Genomic DNA, 18,837 nt, shown 5'->3' with positions numbered 1-18,837 from the left:
CTATATCGATTTAGTCCGTCCGTCTGTGGAAATCACTCTAGTTTCCGAACGAATTGAAGTAGATTAATAAAATTTTACTCAAATGTATATTATGTCTGCAGGACTTTTGGTATTGAAAATGGGCCATGTGGGTCAACGTTTTGGTATAGGTATTTGAAGTTCATAAAGGGTACTACAGACTAAGACAGAAAATTGTCTGTGCAAGTTCACGTCTTCGTAACAGCTACATTCGGTATTTTTAAGATTTTAACAGATTTTTTTAACGGATATTATTGTTTTTGAGATTTGCCAAATTCGTTCCATAACGGTGGAAGTTATTCAAAGTTCGGACCGGCCGAACTTACAGCTTTTTTTTCTTGCTTGCCATAATAGTGGCCATGAGATTCTGACATATTTTGTTAAAATGTTGTATGGAAGATCATTTTCGATTATAATCTGTGATATCGTCCTCATTAAGTTCTCCTCAGATTTAAGATGTTTTGAAAACCCAACAAAACTTGTAAATCTTAAGACCGGCCTTTCGGCTAATTTTTTTTATATTATTACTTATGTTTATTTTATGATAATTTAAATATTTTTTTATGCACAAAAATATGTATATTAAACATATAATAACATATTTTATAAACATTATAACAATAAAAAAAACCACAAAATAACCTAAAACATGAATATCCCTTTCGCACCTGCATTTGTTTTTACTTTTCTGCATTTATTTTGTCTTTTGTCTCTCTTGCTGGATTTTTTTGTTATAATTTTAAAATCATAATGACAATCTGTGTAAAAACTATTTCCGTAACTCTTTTGAAAAACACACAACACCAACAACATTTGTGTTGTCCAATATTCATTTGTTTTTTTTTTTTTCGGAATTGCATAGATCAAGTGCATCAAATCCCATTTCTGTTTTGATGGGTTTGTTGCCAAGGTAACAAAAATGTTTAAAAATAATATTTTTTTCAAAGAAAAAACTAATTAAAATTTATTTAATTTGGAAAAAAATTAATATGTATTTTTTATTATCTCAATTTTAATAGAAATGAGTTTAAACAACGTTTTGGCATCAATGTGGCATTTTTGGCCACCCACAGTGGCCTAACGAGATGGCAAGAATTTCATTCGAATATGGCTGAAGAAGTGGGAGCTGGGTAAGTTGGAAACATTAAATTGAAATCTTGTTCTGAAAAAAAATTTGAATGGAAAATATTTTATTTTGCTCTATTTCAAAACTGTAAAAAAATAAACCACGATAACCGATTTTCCATAAAATCCAAAATGGTGTAGTACCCTTTTCATATGTAATTCGAAATATTTTAAATGTAATTTGAGAACTATTTCAGTTGTAATTCGAGAATTCCAATGGTAATTCGCGTTGTTCTATTTATCATTGGAATTATTTCAATTGTAATTCGGAAATTCCAATTATAATTCGAAAATTCCAATTGTAATTCGAATTATATCAGTTGAAATTCGAATAGTTCCAATTGTAATTCGAATTATACCAGAAGTAATTCGAGCCTTTTTATTTGTAATTCGCATTCGCATTTGAGAATTCCAATTGTAATTCGAATTATGCTATTTGACATTCGAATTATTTCAGTTGTAATTCGAATTATTCTAGATGTAATTCGAATTAGTCCAATTGTAATTCGAATTACAATTGGAATCAATCTAATTATAATTGGTATAATTCGCTTTACAATTGGAATAATTTGAATTACAATAATATTAATTTAAAATATAAATGAAAAAATTCGAATTAAATTCTCGAATTACAAATGAAATAATTCGAATTACAAAGGGAATACTCGAACTACAAATGAAATGTAACGAATTAAAAAAAAAAAATTATTCGAATTTCAATTGGAAAAGGTGTAGAAGACTCTTGCAGGTTCTGGAAGACGGCTTTTTATACCCTCCACCTTAGTATGGGGGGTATATTAAGTTTGTCATTCCGTTGTGTAACATCTCGAAATATACATTTTAGGCCCCACAAAGTATATATATTCTTGATCAGCATAAAATCAATGGAAATCACTCTAGCTTCCGAACGAAATGAAGTAGGTTAATAAAATTTTACTCAAATGTCTATTATGGCTGCAGGACTTTTGGAATTGGGTCATGGGCATGTAGGTCCACGTTTTCATATGGCCCCCATATAACTGTACCTCCCGATATTCAGTATTTTGATGATTTTAGCGACATTATTCACCGGAATTGTTTCAAATTTAATATTTGAAGTTTGTAATAGATACTACAGCCTAAGGCAGAAAATTGTGTATGCAGGTCCACGTCTTCGTACAGCCCCCCACACAACGGTACCTCCCGATATTCGGTATTTTGATGATTTTAGAGACATTATTTACCGGAACTAAATTTGGTATTTGAAGTTCGTAATGGATACTACAGCCTAACACAGAAAATTGTGTATGCAGGTCCAGGTCTTCATATAAACCCCATTTAACGGTACCTCCCGGTATTCGGTATTTTTATGATTTTAGCGACATTATTCACCGGAATTGTTTCAAATTTAATATTTGAAGTTTGTAATAGATACTACAGCCTAAGGCAGAAAATTGTGTATGCAGGTCCACGTCTTCGTAAAGCCCCCCACACAACGGTACCTCCCGATATTCGGTATTTTGATGATTTTAGCGGCATTATTCACCGGAATTATTTCAAATTTTATACTTGAAGTTCGTAATGGATACTACAGCCTATGCCAGAAAATTATCTGTGCAGATTTACGTCTTTGTATAGCCTCCATATAAAGGTACCCCCCGATATTCGGTATTTTATTGATTTTAGCGACATTATTTACCGGAAGTGTTTCAAATTTCGCATTTGAAGTTCGTAATAGATACTACAGCCTGTGACAGAAAATTGTCTGTGCAGGTCCACGGCTTCGTATAGCCCCCATATAACTGTACCTTTCTATATTCGGTATTTTGACGATTTTAGGTACAATACTCACCGAAATTGTTTGAGATGTCGTATTTGAAGTTCGTAATGGATGCTCGAGTCTGTGACAGAAAATTGTCTATGCAGGTCCAGGTCTTCGTATAGTTCCGATATAATGGTACCTCCCCATATAGGGTATTTTGATGATTTTATCTACATTATTCACCTTTTATTTCAAGTTTCGAATTTGAATATGGTAACGGCTTATGGCAAACAATGCCTATGTAGGTCCACGTCGTATAGACCCTAATATAACGGCTATATTCGCTATTTTAAGAATCCAATAGAATTTTTAACGGATTTTATTTATTTCTTTAAATTTCCAAATTCGTTCCAAATGGTGGAGGATATTCAAATTTCGGCCCGGCCGAATTATTATTATTACTATATTCAAATTATCCTATTTGACATTCGATCTATTTCAATGGTAATTCGAATAACTTTAATTTGCTTCGCTTTACAATTGGAATGATTTGAATTACAAATGGAATAATTCAAAATACAAACGGATAAATCGAATTGCAATTCTCGAATTACATACAACTGAAATAATTCGAATAAGAAGCGCAATACTCGAATTGCAAATGAAATTTTACGAATTAAATATAAAATAATTCGAATTCCATTGAAAAAGGTGTAGTAGACTCTTGCAGCTTCTGGAAGAAAGCTTTTGTATTTTTTTTAATTTGACATATTTTTTTTTAATTTATGAGGTTTTTATTTCCCATTTACAAAATATTATTGATTTAATTAATTTTCTTTTCAAAATCCCTTTAGGGAAACCTTCAGTGAAACCAACAACAAGGCCATCGATGAGATCTGGTATAAACGAGCCGTCGATCAACATTTTGTGCGTGAGGAGAGTTTCGTCTATTCGGTGCCTTTTGATGCGGGCGAGACGACAGTGGACCCGATTGTTACGGCGAGTCATGCGATCTTTCACACCGAAGGTGGCAAGTCAGCGCCCGCTGCCGTTGTTGGCTTCCAGTTTCAGTACAGTGCTTTGCATAAACTTTTCCGCAACATTACGGGAAATGTAAGTAACCGCCAAATTCTCTCTTCAAATCGTTTAATTAAAATTCTGTTCATTTTTTCTAGGCCTGTGCCGCCGACGACAAGGCCTGCTATGTCTTAGATAATAATGGCTTTATTATCGTATCTTTGAATCGCCACGAAACCGGTCGTTTCTTTGGCGAAATAAACGGTGCCATCATGCATCGTTTGGTCGAAGAGAATGTTTATAAAAAAGTTACGGTCTATGATTATCAGGCCATTTGTTTTGTACCGGATGGCGATATGAATTCATCGCCGAATATGTTAGCGGTAAATATGTCAATGTCGGATTTGAGTTTTGATTTGTTTTTGATGTTTTTCTTTTTCTTTTCATTAAAAATTGTTAACACTTGATTGGAGATATTTTAAATGACTTGTTTAGATTAGAGGAAGGAATCTATTTAGTATTTTAGCGCGTTAATATGGACTAGATTCGTACATACAAAGTTAGTCCATTCGATTTAGCGCTTTAACCTTCAATAGCACAAACGCGATATTATGTTGGTCAAGTTTAAGCAGTCGCTTAATTTTGACCAGATACGTGATCCGGAGGAAATGTCGGCTTTTAAAATGAAAAAAGGCTTTTTAATATTTGTTTTTAATAAAAAAATTGCCTTTTTGATCCTACCGATCTAATAACCCATTTATTAATTATCCTTCTGTACCCAAAGTTCACTATAATCGGATAGGATTTTAGATTTGTTAATTTATACTCTTTAAGGTTTGCCTTTCAATGAAAAACTTGACCTATCAGACCAGTCAGCTGAATATCGATTAATTCCCTGCCAAAAGTCGAAAAAACCCCGAAAAACTGGCTTAGAATCGAAGAGTTGAACTCTATTTTGGGAAGAGAAAAAAAAAAAACTGAAATTCTCTCCAAAATGAGCAGATTCTACTCTTGCTGAGTATTCTTCTAATTTTTGTCATACCGTTGTTGAATTTGTATGTACGTGTATTTTCCCTCTCCCTCTCATTAACCCCTTGACATGGGGTTAATAGGTCAATGACCTCTTGAAATGGGGTCAATGACTTATTGACATGGGATCAATGGTTCCTTGACATGTTTCATTCATGTCAAGCGGCCATTGACTTATTGACCCCCCAATGTTAGAAAAAAAAATGACGTCAGCCACCTATAAAATAATGACTGTACGAGACATAAAATTAAATTTTGGTCTCGATTTACGCCAGATTAAATGTTGCAGGGTTAGACATTTTGGTATAACTTGGTGTACGATGAGGAAAACACAAAACTGGCCAACGTGAAATAGCCCCATCAACCACCATTTGATTAGTGAATTCTCACCCATTTTAAAACAGGTCATTGCCCCTGGTTAATACTTTATCAACTACATGTCAAAAGTTAATTGAAATCTGGTCAATGACCCCTGGCATGGGGTCAATGACCCTATGACATCAGAGAGAGAGGGAAAAAAAAGAGGGAATGAGAGAGAGAAAGAGAGAGAAGAAAGGCGAGAGGGAAAGAGAGAGGGAGATAAGATAGAGGGGGAGAAATATAGACGGAGAGAGAGTCATAGACGGGCAGAGAGAGAGATAGAAGGAGAGAGGCTCGCTCTCTTTCTCTCTCTCTTAGAAATTCGATTTTGTTCTTCAATAATTGCAGAAAAAAGCCAAGAGATTATGCAAGTAGAACACAAAATAAAAAGACACGTGTACCGGCGTTTTGATCTGATTCCAAAACGGATATCATTGGCCTCTTCCTTCCGGTACTTTTTTTTATAAATGGTCAAATTGCTGTTAATTCATACCAAGTTTTACAACACTACAGGGTGAGATAAAAAAACTGCAACAAATTCAAACGCCATAATTTTTACATTTTTTTTTTTAAATTTTATTGAATGAAAGCAAAATATGTCGGAGGTAGCATCAAATCTTAGAATAAGTTTACATTTGTTCGAATCGGACGCCTTTGGCACGAATTAGAGCCTTCAAACAGACAATGAAACCGTCACACGCTGACCGAATGTTGCTCTGCGGTATTTTGGTCCATTCCCGGCGAATCGCTTGCTTGAGATGATCGACTCTTTGGTATTTTTTAGTGCCAAACTTGGTTTCCAAAAATACTCCGGACACAATAGTCCAACGGATTGATATCCGGAGATTTTGGTGGCCATTGTGTGCTGGAAATGAAGCGAGGAAGCACATTTTGTAAACATTCTTGATTGGCGCGTGTTGAGTGTGATGATGCTGAGTCCTGTTGGAATGTCCAAAGTCTGCGGCCAAAATGTTCGCGTGCCCAAGGCTTTAATACACCCTCCAGAATATTTCCGGTTATTTATTCTGATGCCACGGTCGATTAATACGAGCGGAGAGCGACCATCGGCTGTTATGTCGGCCTACACCATCACCATGGCCGGCGCTTGAGTTCTGGTGGTCAACCGAAGGTGCACATTTTCAGCTGACCTCTTTGGCAGGTAAACACGATCATTTTGTTTGTTTACAAACTGCTAGTCATGTTGCTGGGATATTTTCTCTTCGGAGACGGAGAAAACCAAATTCGGCAGTTCACCACTTTCGGCCAAGCGAGGCAACTCTTTAGCTCTTTTGAGTCTATTTTCTTTCTGCAGCGGTGTAAGTTCTTGCACTTTATGGAATTTCAATGACTTTACCCCGATCTCATTTTTTAATATTTGCCGAATGGAATATTGCGATATGTCTAGCTCACGAGCCATTTTTCGGCCACTGCGACGCGAGCTTCGATCAAGGCGCTTCTTTACTTTTCAAACCATTTCTGCTGATGTTGTTGTTTTCTTCCACTTCGTCCACTTCCTTGAGGTCGGGCAACGCTACTATTATCGCGGTAACGAGCGATGGTACGAGACACAAAAGATTTATTCACATTTAAATGCTGTAGTGCTCTAACGATAGCCACTTGTAGTTTTTCAGCCAAATATTAAGAAATCACACCATCACGCTTGAATTCCATCACGAATAACTTTTTTTCTAGAAAATTCTCACGAAAATACTTTTGTACGCTTGTAAACAATATAATGAGCTGCCACTAGAAGAATTTTAACAGCTGTCGGACGAGTGGCTTAGAAATGACAGCAGTCTGATATTGGTTGCAGTTTCATCTCACATTGTATTATATATAAATATCATAGGCTGAGGTTAGATATATGTCAGCAAAGTGTCTGATACCTTCAGACCTGCTACAACGAACTGGAACTTCGTTAAAATATTTTATGCTCCGATCAAGTGTCAACACAATATAACACATTATTTTCTAATTTTATTTAACAATTTACGATAATAACAACAACTACAACACTTATCATTTCCCTTTCACTTGTACCCGTACTTGTGTGTGTGTGTTTTATTTTTTTTTCTTTTTCTTTGTCATTATCATCACCCGTTTTGCGGGATTCCCCTTTTGCGTGTTTTCATTTTTTTCATTAAATATTGTTTATCCATTTTTATAGCCTCTAGTCCATGTATTCAGAGCCTTTAGATGGTTACTATCCACACTAGTGCTATTCTTGTTAGAAATTAGTAGGGTCGCCGCTGACTTCTTCGAACATTATGTGGATGAAAATATGACAGATTATATGGTTAATGTTAAAAACAATGAATGGGTACGTCTGGTCACGCTACAGAGGACCAGACTGAAACAGTGTGACATGCAACGTGACCTCTACACGTTGTTCAATGCGACCGGCAATGTTGCCTACAACATGACGGCGCACGGCTGCGAGAGACCATTTGTCGTTCTGCCCATACCGGCCAGCAATCTGATATTGCTGGTCATCGATCAGATATGTCCGCGCGATGCTGCGCACGTGCTCACCGTTAATCCGATGGATATTAACTATCCGTTGGATGAGAATCAAACATTGGCATGTTTCAAAAAGGATCATGAATTCTCGAGGGTGCGTCCGACAAGTTGCATAAACAAGCATATAAATGTAAGTAGATCGTCGATTGCCACGATAGTCAAACGAAAAGAATGCATGCGAATGAAATCTATAAAAGCAAAGAAAAATAATTATTTAAAAAAAAATTAAGGGATTTTTCCATGGAAATGAAAAAAAAAAAGAATGATGAGAGTAAAAGTAAATGTGGGAATTTTTTTGTTAAATGCTTTCAATATTTGTTTAAGTAATTTTTGTAATTATGTATGATTGGTATTTTATGTTTGAAATTATTAACCAGCTGTTTTACAATTTGGAATGAACGTCGTAGGGAGACTACATCTGACATTGTAAAATGTAATAAACAATTAATTAACAAATTAACAGAGTAAATGCACTAGGTTTGCCTCATTCAATAATTAAAGAAGACTTTAAGTAAAAAAAATATTTATTTTATTTAAATTATTGCATTTAAATTTTTTGAAAAAAAATTAACATATCTTTTGAATTGGGCATACATCGGCATGGTTTCACGTTTTGGTTGTCCTCTATGTAACGACATCAGGCGTTTTTTTCCTGTTTTATTAAATTAAGCTCTAATTTTTATAAAACTGACTTTTATCTAAAAATATATATTTTTTTAAATTTTAATTATTTATTCTAATTAGTGTTAATAAGAAATGCAAGGCGTTAAGGTTCAATTAGACGTGACATACAATATTGCCGTAGCCATAAGCTACCCTATAATATTTTTTTATACCCCCCACCATATTACTTTTGTCATTCCGTTTGTAACTCCTCGAAATACTCATGTCAGACCCAACAAAGTATATATATTCTAAGACGATTTAGCCATGTCCGTCTGTGTGTCTGTCTATCTGTCTGTCTGTCTGTCCGTCTGTCTGTCTGTTGTAATCACGCTATCTTTCGAACAAATTTAGATAGAAGGATAAAATTCTGCACACATGTATATTTTGCCAGTAGGCAGGTTAAGTTCGTAAATGGGCAATGTAGGTTCAAGTTATCATATAGCCCCCATATAACGGTACGTCCGATATTCGGTATTTTGATGATTTTAGTGACATTATTCACCGAAATTGTTTCGAATTTGGCATTTGAAGTTCGTAATGGATACTACATCCTAAGTCAAAAGATGAGCCATGTAGGATCACGTCTTCATATAGCCCCCGTATAACGTTACCTCCCTATATTCGGTATTTTGATGATTTTAGCTACATTATAAACAGATTTTTCTTCAAAAAAAATTTCGCATTTAAATATTGTAATAACTTATGACAAAAGTTGCCTATGCAGGTCCACGTCGTCGTATAGGCAGTCGGTATTTTTAAGATTTTAACAGAATTTTTAATGGATTTTATTTTTTGGAAATTGCCAAATTTGTGCCAAATGGTGGAGGGTATTAAAAGTTCGGCCCGGTCGAACTTACAGCTTTTTTACTTGTTATTTTAATATTTTCGATTAGCAGTGCCATAACTATATACATCTGTTATATATTTAAATAAATGTACATATAAGTACAGGTCGCCTTTATTGACCGATCCAGATGATATATGGCACAAGTCATTTGTTTAACCCAATGACGAACCCTATTGAAATTGGAGATAATCGGTCAAAAATTAGATATAGTTCCCATATATATCTTTGTCCGATTTGATTTTTATTGTGCACCATGCGTGTAATATCAGCCCAAAAAGTATGGGATTTGGCACTTACGACTAAATTGTGCCTAGAAACGAGTACATCAAATTTGGTGAAAATCGGTTCAGATATAGCTATAGCTTCCATACATATTGTTCATCCGATTTGATATTTTTGTCCTCTGAAGCACCAAACGTGTAATATTAACTCAAATGTGATGGAATTTTGTACTTACAACCAAATTAAGCATAGAAACATAGTATGGCAAATTTGGTGAAAATCGGTTCAGATATAGCCATAGCTCCCATATAAATTTATACCCTCAGCCATATGGCTACAGAGGGTATATATACAATTTGATACGGTCAAAACGTGCCTAGTCGAAATACCGGTTTTAGACCCTAGGTCTCTTTAAACCAAATCAGTTTCAGAGTCGAGTCGATCTAGCGATGTCCGTCCGTCTGTCTGGCTGACTGGTGCGCACGATAACTCTCGAAGATTTGGTCCAAACTGGGTACATCGTAATATTTTTGTCAAACTTAGATCGAGTTCGGAGATGGACAATATCGGTCCACTTTGGTGCCTCCCCCACAAGGGGTCTAAATGTTCAAGAAATATTTTTTTTGCACAGAAAGAGAAAGGATAATCCGATTTTGCTCCAACTTTGCAAATCCTAATATTTGCATCAGTGCTAGGTCAAGTGTGAAAATGGACAATATCGGTCTACTCCATTAAGTACCTCCCCCACAAATGGTCAACATTTTGAATAATTACAACTCTCATAAAAAGTTATGTAAGAGTCTGATTGTCTTCAAATTTCACACATCCCAATATTTATATTAACCCAGGGTCTGGTGTTAAGGTGGACAATATCGGTCCACTCCTTCTGGTACCTCCCACACAAAAGGTCGAAATTTTAAAAAAATATTTTTTTTTTTTGCACAGAAAGAGAAAGGATAATCCGATTTTGCTCCAACTTTGCAAATCCTAATATTTGCATCAGTGCTAGGTCGAGTGTGTCACAGAAGGGAAGCAATAATCTAATTTTGCTCTAATTTTGCATATCATAATATTTCCCTCAGTGCTAGGTCAGATATGAAAATGGACAATATTGCTCCACTCCATCAAGAAACTCCCCCACAAATGGTCAACATTTTGAGATCGGACCATTTCTTTTTCTACCTGCCCCACATAGGGTTCAAAACATTGAAAAACATAACGGTCAAAGAAAGTGAAATATGCATCCAACTCTCTTCAAATTTCACACAGACAAACATTTTTGCTAACACAAGATCTGTTGTAAAGATGATATATATCTGCGAACCCCTTCTGGTACCTCACCTACAAAGTGACAAAATTTTGGAATACTTTTATATGTCATAAATTGCAAAACAACTCAGCGATTTTATGTCATATTTATTTAGGTCAGATACGAAATTCGAGAATTTGAAAATTCATAACAGAAGTCAAAATATTTTAAAATAATCGAACATTGGCTATTTTTTTTTAATTATATGAAGCTCTACTAAAGTCGGCGTCGCCCGACATTTAAATTTTCTTTACTGTTTATACCCTACACCACAAGGTGGTCAGGGTATTATGTCTTTGTGCATTTGTTTGTAACAGGCATAAGGAAACGAGATAGACCCATAGTTCCTTTTGATGATCTGCATAGAATCACATTCTGAGTCGATTTATGCATGTCCATCCGTCCGTCTGTCCATGTATTTTTGTAAACAAAGTACAGGTCGCATATATTTCCCGATCCAGATAATTTGTTTGGCCCAAGGACGAACTCTATTGAAATTGGAGATAATCGGTCAAAATTTAGATATAGCTCCCATATATATCTTCGTCCGATTTACCTTTTATTGTGCACCAAACGTGTAATATCAGCCCGAATTGTATAGCTCCCATATATATTGTTCATCCGACTTCTTATTTTTGTCCACCGCCGCCGTAATATGCACTCTGCAACAACAATATTTGGGGAAATATATCAAATACAGCTCAGATTTGGATATAGCTCCCATATATAATTTCATCCGATTTACCTTTTGTTGTGCAACAAATGTCTAATATTTGTCCAAATGGGATGGAATTTGACACTTACGGCCGAATTGAGTCTAGAAGCTAGTATGTCAAATTTGGTGAAGATCGGTTCAGATATAGCTATAGCTTCCATATATATTATTCATCCGATTTGTTGTATTTGTTACCCACAACCGTAATATGCACTCCGTAAAAACGATATTCAGGGAAATATATCAAATACAGCTCAGAAATATCTTTGCCAAATTTTATCGAGATCGGTTCCGATTTGGATATAGCTCCAATACATATCTTTATCGGATTTCAAATTAATTTTGCACCAAATGGGCAATACAAAAGTCCGAAAGATACAAATGCTTCGGCATATTTAGTCCTTTGAACTTTAAATTATAATTATAATCATAGCGTGTATGATTGAACTCTCCCATACAAACTTTCAATTGTTATGTGGAGCTCTACTAAATTAGCAAAGTGGTGTAGGGTATCATAAAGTCGGCCCGCCCGACTTTAAGGCTTTCTTTACTGGTTTTCTTATGGAAACGGCAAAAAGAAAACAATTGATTTATATCTACGGCAAGAGTTATGGCTATGTCGTTATGGTATGTCACAAGTAATCATGGTTTTGTTTATGGCACGTCTAATTGAAACTTTAGTCTGTAACCCTAACATAGGAACAATTACACTGTGCAACAGAAAAAATAATTACAGCGAAAATTCAGCAGATTATGAAAGTAGAGCTAAAAATAAAAAACGCCTATATCGGCGTTTTCAAAGTTGTTCTCGCAATGTAACCTAAACAGAGGGGGGAAATTCCCCCTATTCCACATTTTTCGGAAACTTTCGGATTAAAATTCCTTGCAATCCGACTTGACTTGACTTGGATTGGAAAAGAGTGTTAATTTAACAGTAAAAAAGTAAAGACATAATTTTCACTTTTGCTACAGAAATTTTGAATGTATTTCGTTTTTAAATCTATTACATCTGGGTATATAGTTTATTCTGAGATAGAATATATCTTCCTTTGACACCTTCTGCATATAACGAGATTTAATGTTACTTTCTGGACTCAACCCCGAGAAAAGTCCGAGGTTTTGATCAACAAAATAAGGAAATATTTTCGGGTTTTCTTTGGAAAAATATATTTTGGGAAAAATTAAAAAAAAAAAAATGTGAAAGAGGCGGGAACTTGGCCCCTCTATTTATAGAACTTTCATAATCTGCTGAATTTTCCTTTTTAATTATCGAAAAAAATTGAATTTTGTTGCACAGTGTTTTTGGATGATTCCTGACAGATTATTAACTTTTGCTAAATGATTTCGTATTTTTTATAAAGGGTTTAAATCTCCATTCAATTACTAGGAATGAAATATTAAAATGTATATCATTGTATCCAAAACTTAACCCCAAATTTTATATTTAAATATCGAACTTTTAGTTTTTGTATAGCGATTTGAACCTTATTACAAAATAAAGAAATCATCCTTAAAAGTGGTTGGTAGTGCAGGGAAGGCCTTCAGTATTTTCTTTATACATGAAAGATTATCAGGTCCCTTTAAGTTATCATATTTACATAGAAGACCTTCAAAACCTACCTTAGACATAGAAGACATGGTATTCTATACACGAAAAGCCTTAACGAAGTCCTAAGACCTTCAAGGTCAAAGTCCTAAGACCTTTGGAAGACATTCTGGAGATTGTTTAAATATAGAATCTTCAGGAGATATTTTATAAATAAAAGACCAATAGGGCGGTCATTTCTACACTGAAAATGAACTGGTCTTTCTTTATACAAGTAATACCTTGGCGAGGTCCTCATTACACAAAAGACCTTCCTTAGATCTTCCATAGATATGCCTAGAAAATTTCATGAGGTCTTCCATATTAGAAGGCCTCCTTCTCGGGAGTTTTTCTGTGCTGAGAAGACATTCAGTTGAACTTCTTTACAATAAAGACCTTCAAGTAGTAGCATGGATTTGAGAAGATTTTCTCCACATATAATACCTTTAGGAGATCTTACATAGAGAAAAGACCTTCCGGGAAGATGGAGGAAGTAAAAAAGAAATAAAAATCAAACAATTTTTGAATTAGGTGAAGATAACTCATATAAATATAGCTTAATGTCCGCTTTTAAATGTGTATTCTGTGTGGGCCTTGACTATATACTACAACATAAATGCATGCATACACGTATCTCTTACTTTACACATCTTAACTTAACTTTTAACGTCTACTCGAAACGAAGAACTAACAACAACATCGTCGTCGTCGTAACGTTTCGAAAGTTAAACGGGTTTTTTTCATAAGTATGATCTGTCAAGTTTTCAGCTCATGTATTTAACAATGCGCGCAGTTATATCTTGAAGTCAGATAATGAATATTTAATGTCCATACATCCAATATATACAGTTATGTATATAGGGAAAGGTATGATTTTTTCTGACTTCAGATATAACACAAAAACATGCTGTATATATATATATATATATATATATATATATATATATATATATATATATATATATATATATATATATATATATATGTATATTAATTGTGTATTAATATATATATCTGTGTTAATGCTTTCATAGAGCTGGTAATATTTTTGAAAATAATATTTAATATATGTGTATATAAAACAAACATTTTACGTATCCCTATATCGCTCATTTGCATTACATCATTCTATAACGCTTTGTAGATCACCTTACATTTTCAGCACCAATTTTTAATATATGTACATATCTTTCAAAAATTTATATTCATTTTTTTAATAAACATTCGTTTTATATATAAATATCTTACTGCACTGAAAGAGAAAGGATAATCCGATTTCGCTCCAACTTGGCAAATTATAATATTTCCATTAGTGATAGGTCACATAAGAAAATGGACAATATCGGTCCACTCCAACAAATCAAAATCGAATAATTATTATTCTTATAAAATGCGACGTAAGTGTCCGATTGTACTCAAATTACACTCATCACAATATTTTTACACACCCTGATCTGGTGTGAAGATGGAATATATCGGTCCACTCCCACAAAGAGTCAACATTTTGAAGCTCATAAGAAATTAACATCCGATTCCATTCAGACTGTTATATAAATGCTAGAGATCGGAACCTTCCTTCTGGTACCTCCCCCAAAAAGGGTCAAAGTTTTGAATAACCAAAACGAACATAAAATCCTAAATAAGCATCCTGTTCTCTTCAAATTACACACATCACAATATTTTTATTAACCCAAGGTCTGGTGTGAAGATGGAATATATCGATCCACTCCTTCTGGTAGCTCCCCCACATAGGATCAACATTTTGAGTAACCATGTAGCTCATAAAACACGCAATTAATATCCGATTCCTTTAAGACTTAGCACATCTCAATGCTTCTATAAACACAAGATATGTTATAAAGATGGTAGAGATCGGAACATTCCTTCTGGTACCTCCCCCACAAAGGGTCAAAGTTTTGAATAACCAAAACGAACATGAAATCCGAAAAAAAAGCATCCGGTTCTCTTTAAATTACGCATATCACAATATTTCTATTAACCCAAGGTCTCGTGTGAAGATGGAATATATCGGCCCACTCCTTCTGGTACCTCCTCCACAAAGAGTCAAATTTTGAAAATTCATGAAGCTCAAAGGGTAATAGTTTTAAATTTCATACATCCAAATATTTTTGCTAACGCAGTATCTGTTGTGAAAATGATATACAGGGTGAGACAAAAAACTGCAACAAAGTCCAAAGCCATAATTTCTACATTTTTTTTTAAATTTAATTAAATGAAAGCAAAAAATTTCGGAAATAGCATCAACTTTTAGAATAAATTTAGATTTGTTCGAATTGGTCACCTTTGGCACGAATTATGGCCTTCAAACGGCAAATGAAACCGTCATATGCTGCCCGAATGTATTTTGGCCCATTCCGACCGAAGCGCTTGCTTGAAGTGATCGACACTTTGGTATTTTTTAGTGGCAACCTTGCTTTCCAAAATACTCTAGACACCATAGTCCAACGGATTGGTATTCGTAGATTTTGGTGGCCATTGTGCGCTGGAAATGAAGCGAGAAAACTCATTTTGTAACCATTCTTGTGTGGCGCGTGCTGAGTGCGATGGTGCTGAGTCCTGTTGGAATGTCCAAGGTATGCGGCCAAAATGTTTTGGGTGCCCAAGTCTTTCATACACCCTCCAGAATATTTTCCTGATAATATTCGACATTTATTCTGATACCACGGTCGTTTAATATGAGCGGAGAGCGACCATCGGCTGTTATGGCGGCCCACACCATCACCATGACCGGTGCTTGAGTTCTGCTGGCCACCCGTAGGTGCACATTTTCAGCTGACCTCTTTGGCAAGTAAACACGATCATTTTGTTTGTTTACAAACTGCTGCTGGACAACGAATGTTTTCCCATCGGAGAAGACCACATTCGGCAGTTCACCACTTTCGGCCAAGCGAAGCAACTTTTTAACACTTTTGGATCTATTTTCTTTCGGTTGCAGTGTAAGTTCTCGCCCTTTGAACCATAGACAAATAAAGGTATAGACTAGAAAGTTTTAAAATTTACCCCTTCCGACAGATGTCACTATTGTTGATCTTGGGACAGTAAAGTCACTCAGGGCTAGTGAAGTCAGTCGACTTCGAAAAAAATGTATTCATTGTTCTGCTATTTAAGTTAAATATTTTTATATTTCACGACGTAGTTGGGAAATGTCAATCCAAACGAAGTCACTGTTTCGTTCTCAATTGATAAATAATAATAAATCATAAAAATATCCAATATTTTTTATTTTAAGAGAATTGAGTGATTAGACCTATGCTCTCTCACAGCATCAACGACATCTATTGAAGCTCTCTTTTCGAAGATAACAGATGAGACAACTTTTGAGTCTATACCTGTATTTGTCTATGCATGAACTAATTCAGACAAAAGAGCTGAACTAGACTGAGCGCTCAGAGAAATGAACTAAATTTCACAACTGCAACAACCCGCTAGCAATGAAAATTCCAATTAACTAAATTTCGTCAGTCTTGTACTAGTTATAAGCCGTACTAGTACCAAATGTGTCCCCAAGTAATGCGAATGGAACCAATTGACACCTTTTCGTCCCCAAGTAAACGAAGAGGCGACAGTTGTGCATAAATAAAAAACCACCACCAAAAAACCAACCAACAGACAAGTTAAACGAACATTTGAATGAGATCTCTACGAACAAGAATCACTTTGAATAGTTAGGGATTAGTCTTTTGTCTCTGGTATATGACTGTAAACCTGGAACTAGTACAGTACCATCTACAGGTAATGCAAAAGGAGTCAATTGGTTACCTCGTATGACATCCCCATGTTAAAGTTTACAGTTGTTTGCACTGTGAGGGGTCTTAAGTGGAACTAGTTACTGTAACCCTAAGAATCGACGAGTATACGGTGCCGAACTAGTCCACATTGCTAGCGGGAACTGTGTACAAAAGAGTATTAGAAATGAGAATGTATGAGTATCATTACTAATACTCTTTTGTGGTTTTGTTCATTCTCTCTCTTTGGTTGCTACGGATGCCATCTCATGTATTTTACACACATTTTCATACCAGACCACACACAATAGCCTCATTGCTGTATATATGTATATCTGCTAATTTAAAATGCTTTATTTTTTAATAATTATAACTAATTGTATATGCTTAAGCAATGTATTTTATAATAATCTATGATCATGAACATTTATAACATTTTTTAACATTTCTTTTCGCTTGAAGGAGGTAAGTCCTATATAAATCTTAAATTAAAAATAAATATATGTATGTGTATTTGGCGGCGTGAGTAAACTCTGATCCATGGAAAATCCTTTTGCGTAAAACAAATATTAAATAAAAATAATATATTTTTTTTTTTTACATTCTATTAATAACGAAATTTCCCTCCCCCACCCCTCATTTCAGGAAAGCAATATTGAATTATGCGGCAGTGCTTCTAGTATTTTTATAAATATTTTCCTATTCATTATAGCCTTATGTTCCGGTCGTTTACTCTAACATAGCTTTATTAATGCATTAGAAACCTAAGATAAACCAAAGCAAAACCTTAAAAGAAAATCAATTGTTTTTTGTTAACTAATCAATATTTTTTTGTTGAAGTTCTTAACCAAATCAACCAAACTACTTGTGTATGACATTTAAGCATTGTACAGTTTGTAATTTACCAAAAAAAAAAAAAAAACAACAAAATTTGTTTAAACATTATTTTGAATAATTTATAGTGTAGCTAACTGAAATCTCAAAGGACCTTAAACGTAAAACATAAAAAGTAAAACAAGAATATTTATAAAAAACAAAAACAACTAAAATATTTAATTAAAATTAAAAAAAAAAAAAAAAAACCAAAGACAAACATTTTGTAAATTATATTGAAATGAAAATTAAGAAACCAAAAAAAAAAACATAAAATGGATTTAGCTTAAATTTTTTTTTAGATTTAATTGTGTAATCTAAATAAAGAGAAAAAAACAATCATACGGAAATCATTGTCGGCTCTTATGACAAACATTTTAATAGAGTTTTTATATAAAAATTTGATATTTGGCAAATTACAAAATTTTATACCCCCACGTTGATAAGGAGGGTATATTAAATTTGTCATTTCTTTATAACATCCCGAAATCGATTTAACGATGTTCGTCTGTTGAAATCACGATACATTATTTGACGTAAAGCTTTAAAATTTGGCAAAACAAGTTTGATTGTGTCTAGGATGGTTGGTATTGAAAATGAGATATATCGGTCCACGTTTTGGTATAGTTGCAATATAAAGGTACCTCCCGAAATTCAATATTTTGATGATTTTCGCCACATATTTCCACAGATTTGATTAAAAATCGGCATTTGTAGGTCATAATAGATTCTAGCTTAGGTAGTGAAACATTGTAAGTATAGGTCCACGTTTTTGTATAGCCACATATAACGATACCCCCCTATATTCGGTGAATTGATGATTTTCGCCACAATTTTCCACGAACTTGTCTAAAAATTGGTATTTGCAGTTCGTAATGGGTTCTAGCTCTGGTGGCGGAACTTAGTATAGATATTGGTATACGTTTTGGTATAGCCCCCATATAGCGCTACCTCCCGATATTCGGTGTTTTGATGTTTTTCGCCAAATTTTTCTACGAACTTGTCTAAAAATTGGTATTTCCAGTTCGTAATGGGTTCTAGCTCCGGTGGCGGAACTTAGTATA

At 34.4% G+C, this 18,837-nt stretch overlaps 1 protein-coding gene across 1 annotated transcript; it reads left to right on the top strand.

The window, feature by feature from the left end:
• Positions 1-1,018: 1,018 nt before the first annotated feature.
• On the top strand, positions 1,019-17,967 carry LOC131806755 (voltage-dependent calcium channel subunit alpha-2/delta-3-like). Its single transcript, XM_059131413.1, has 5 exons — positions 1,019-1,148; positions 3,739-3,997; positions 4,060-4,284; positions 7,458-7,940; positions 17,546-17,967. Exons 1-5 carry the CDS (start codon positions 1,126-1,128, stop codon positions 17,636-17,638), a joined length of 1,083 nt encoding a protein of 360 aa, XP_058987396.1. The 5' UTR covers positions 1,019-1,125; the 3' UTR covers positions 17,639-17,967.
• Positions 17,968-18,837: the final 870 nt, after the last annotated feature.

This window comes from Musca domestica, unplaced genomic scaffold (assembly GCF_030504385.1).
Source record: "Musca domestica strain aabys unplaced genomic scaffold, Musca_domestica.polishedcontigs.V.1.1 871, whole genome shotgun sequence".
In the NCBI taxonomy this organism is placed as follows: domain Eukaryota; kingdom Metazoa; phylum Arthropoda; class Insecta; order Diptera; family Muscidae; genus Musca; species Musca domestica.
The sequence above is the reverse complement of the archived record's forward strand: the minus strand, read 5'-3'. Positions and strand labels throughout refer to the sequence as shown.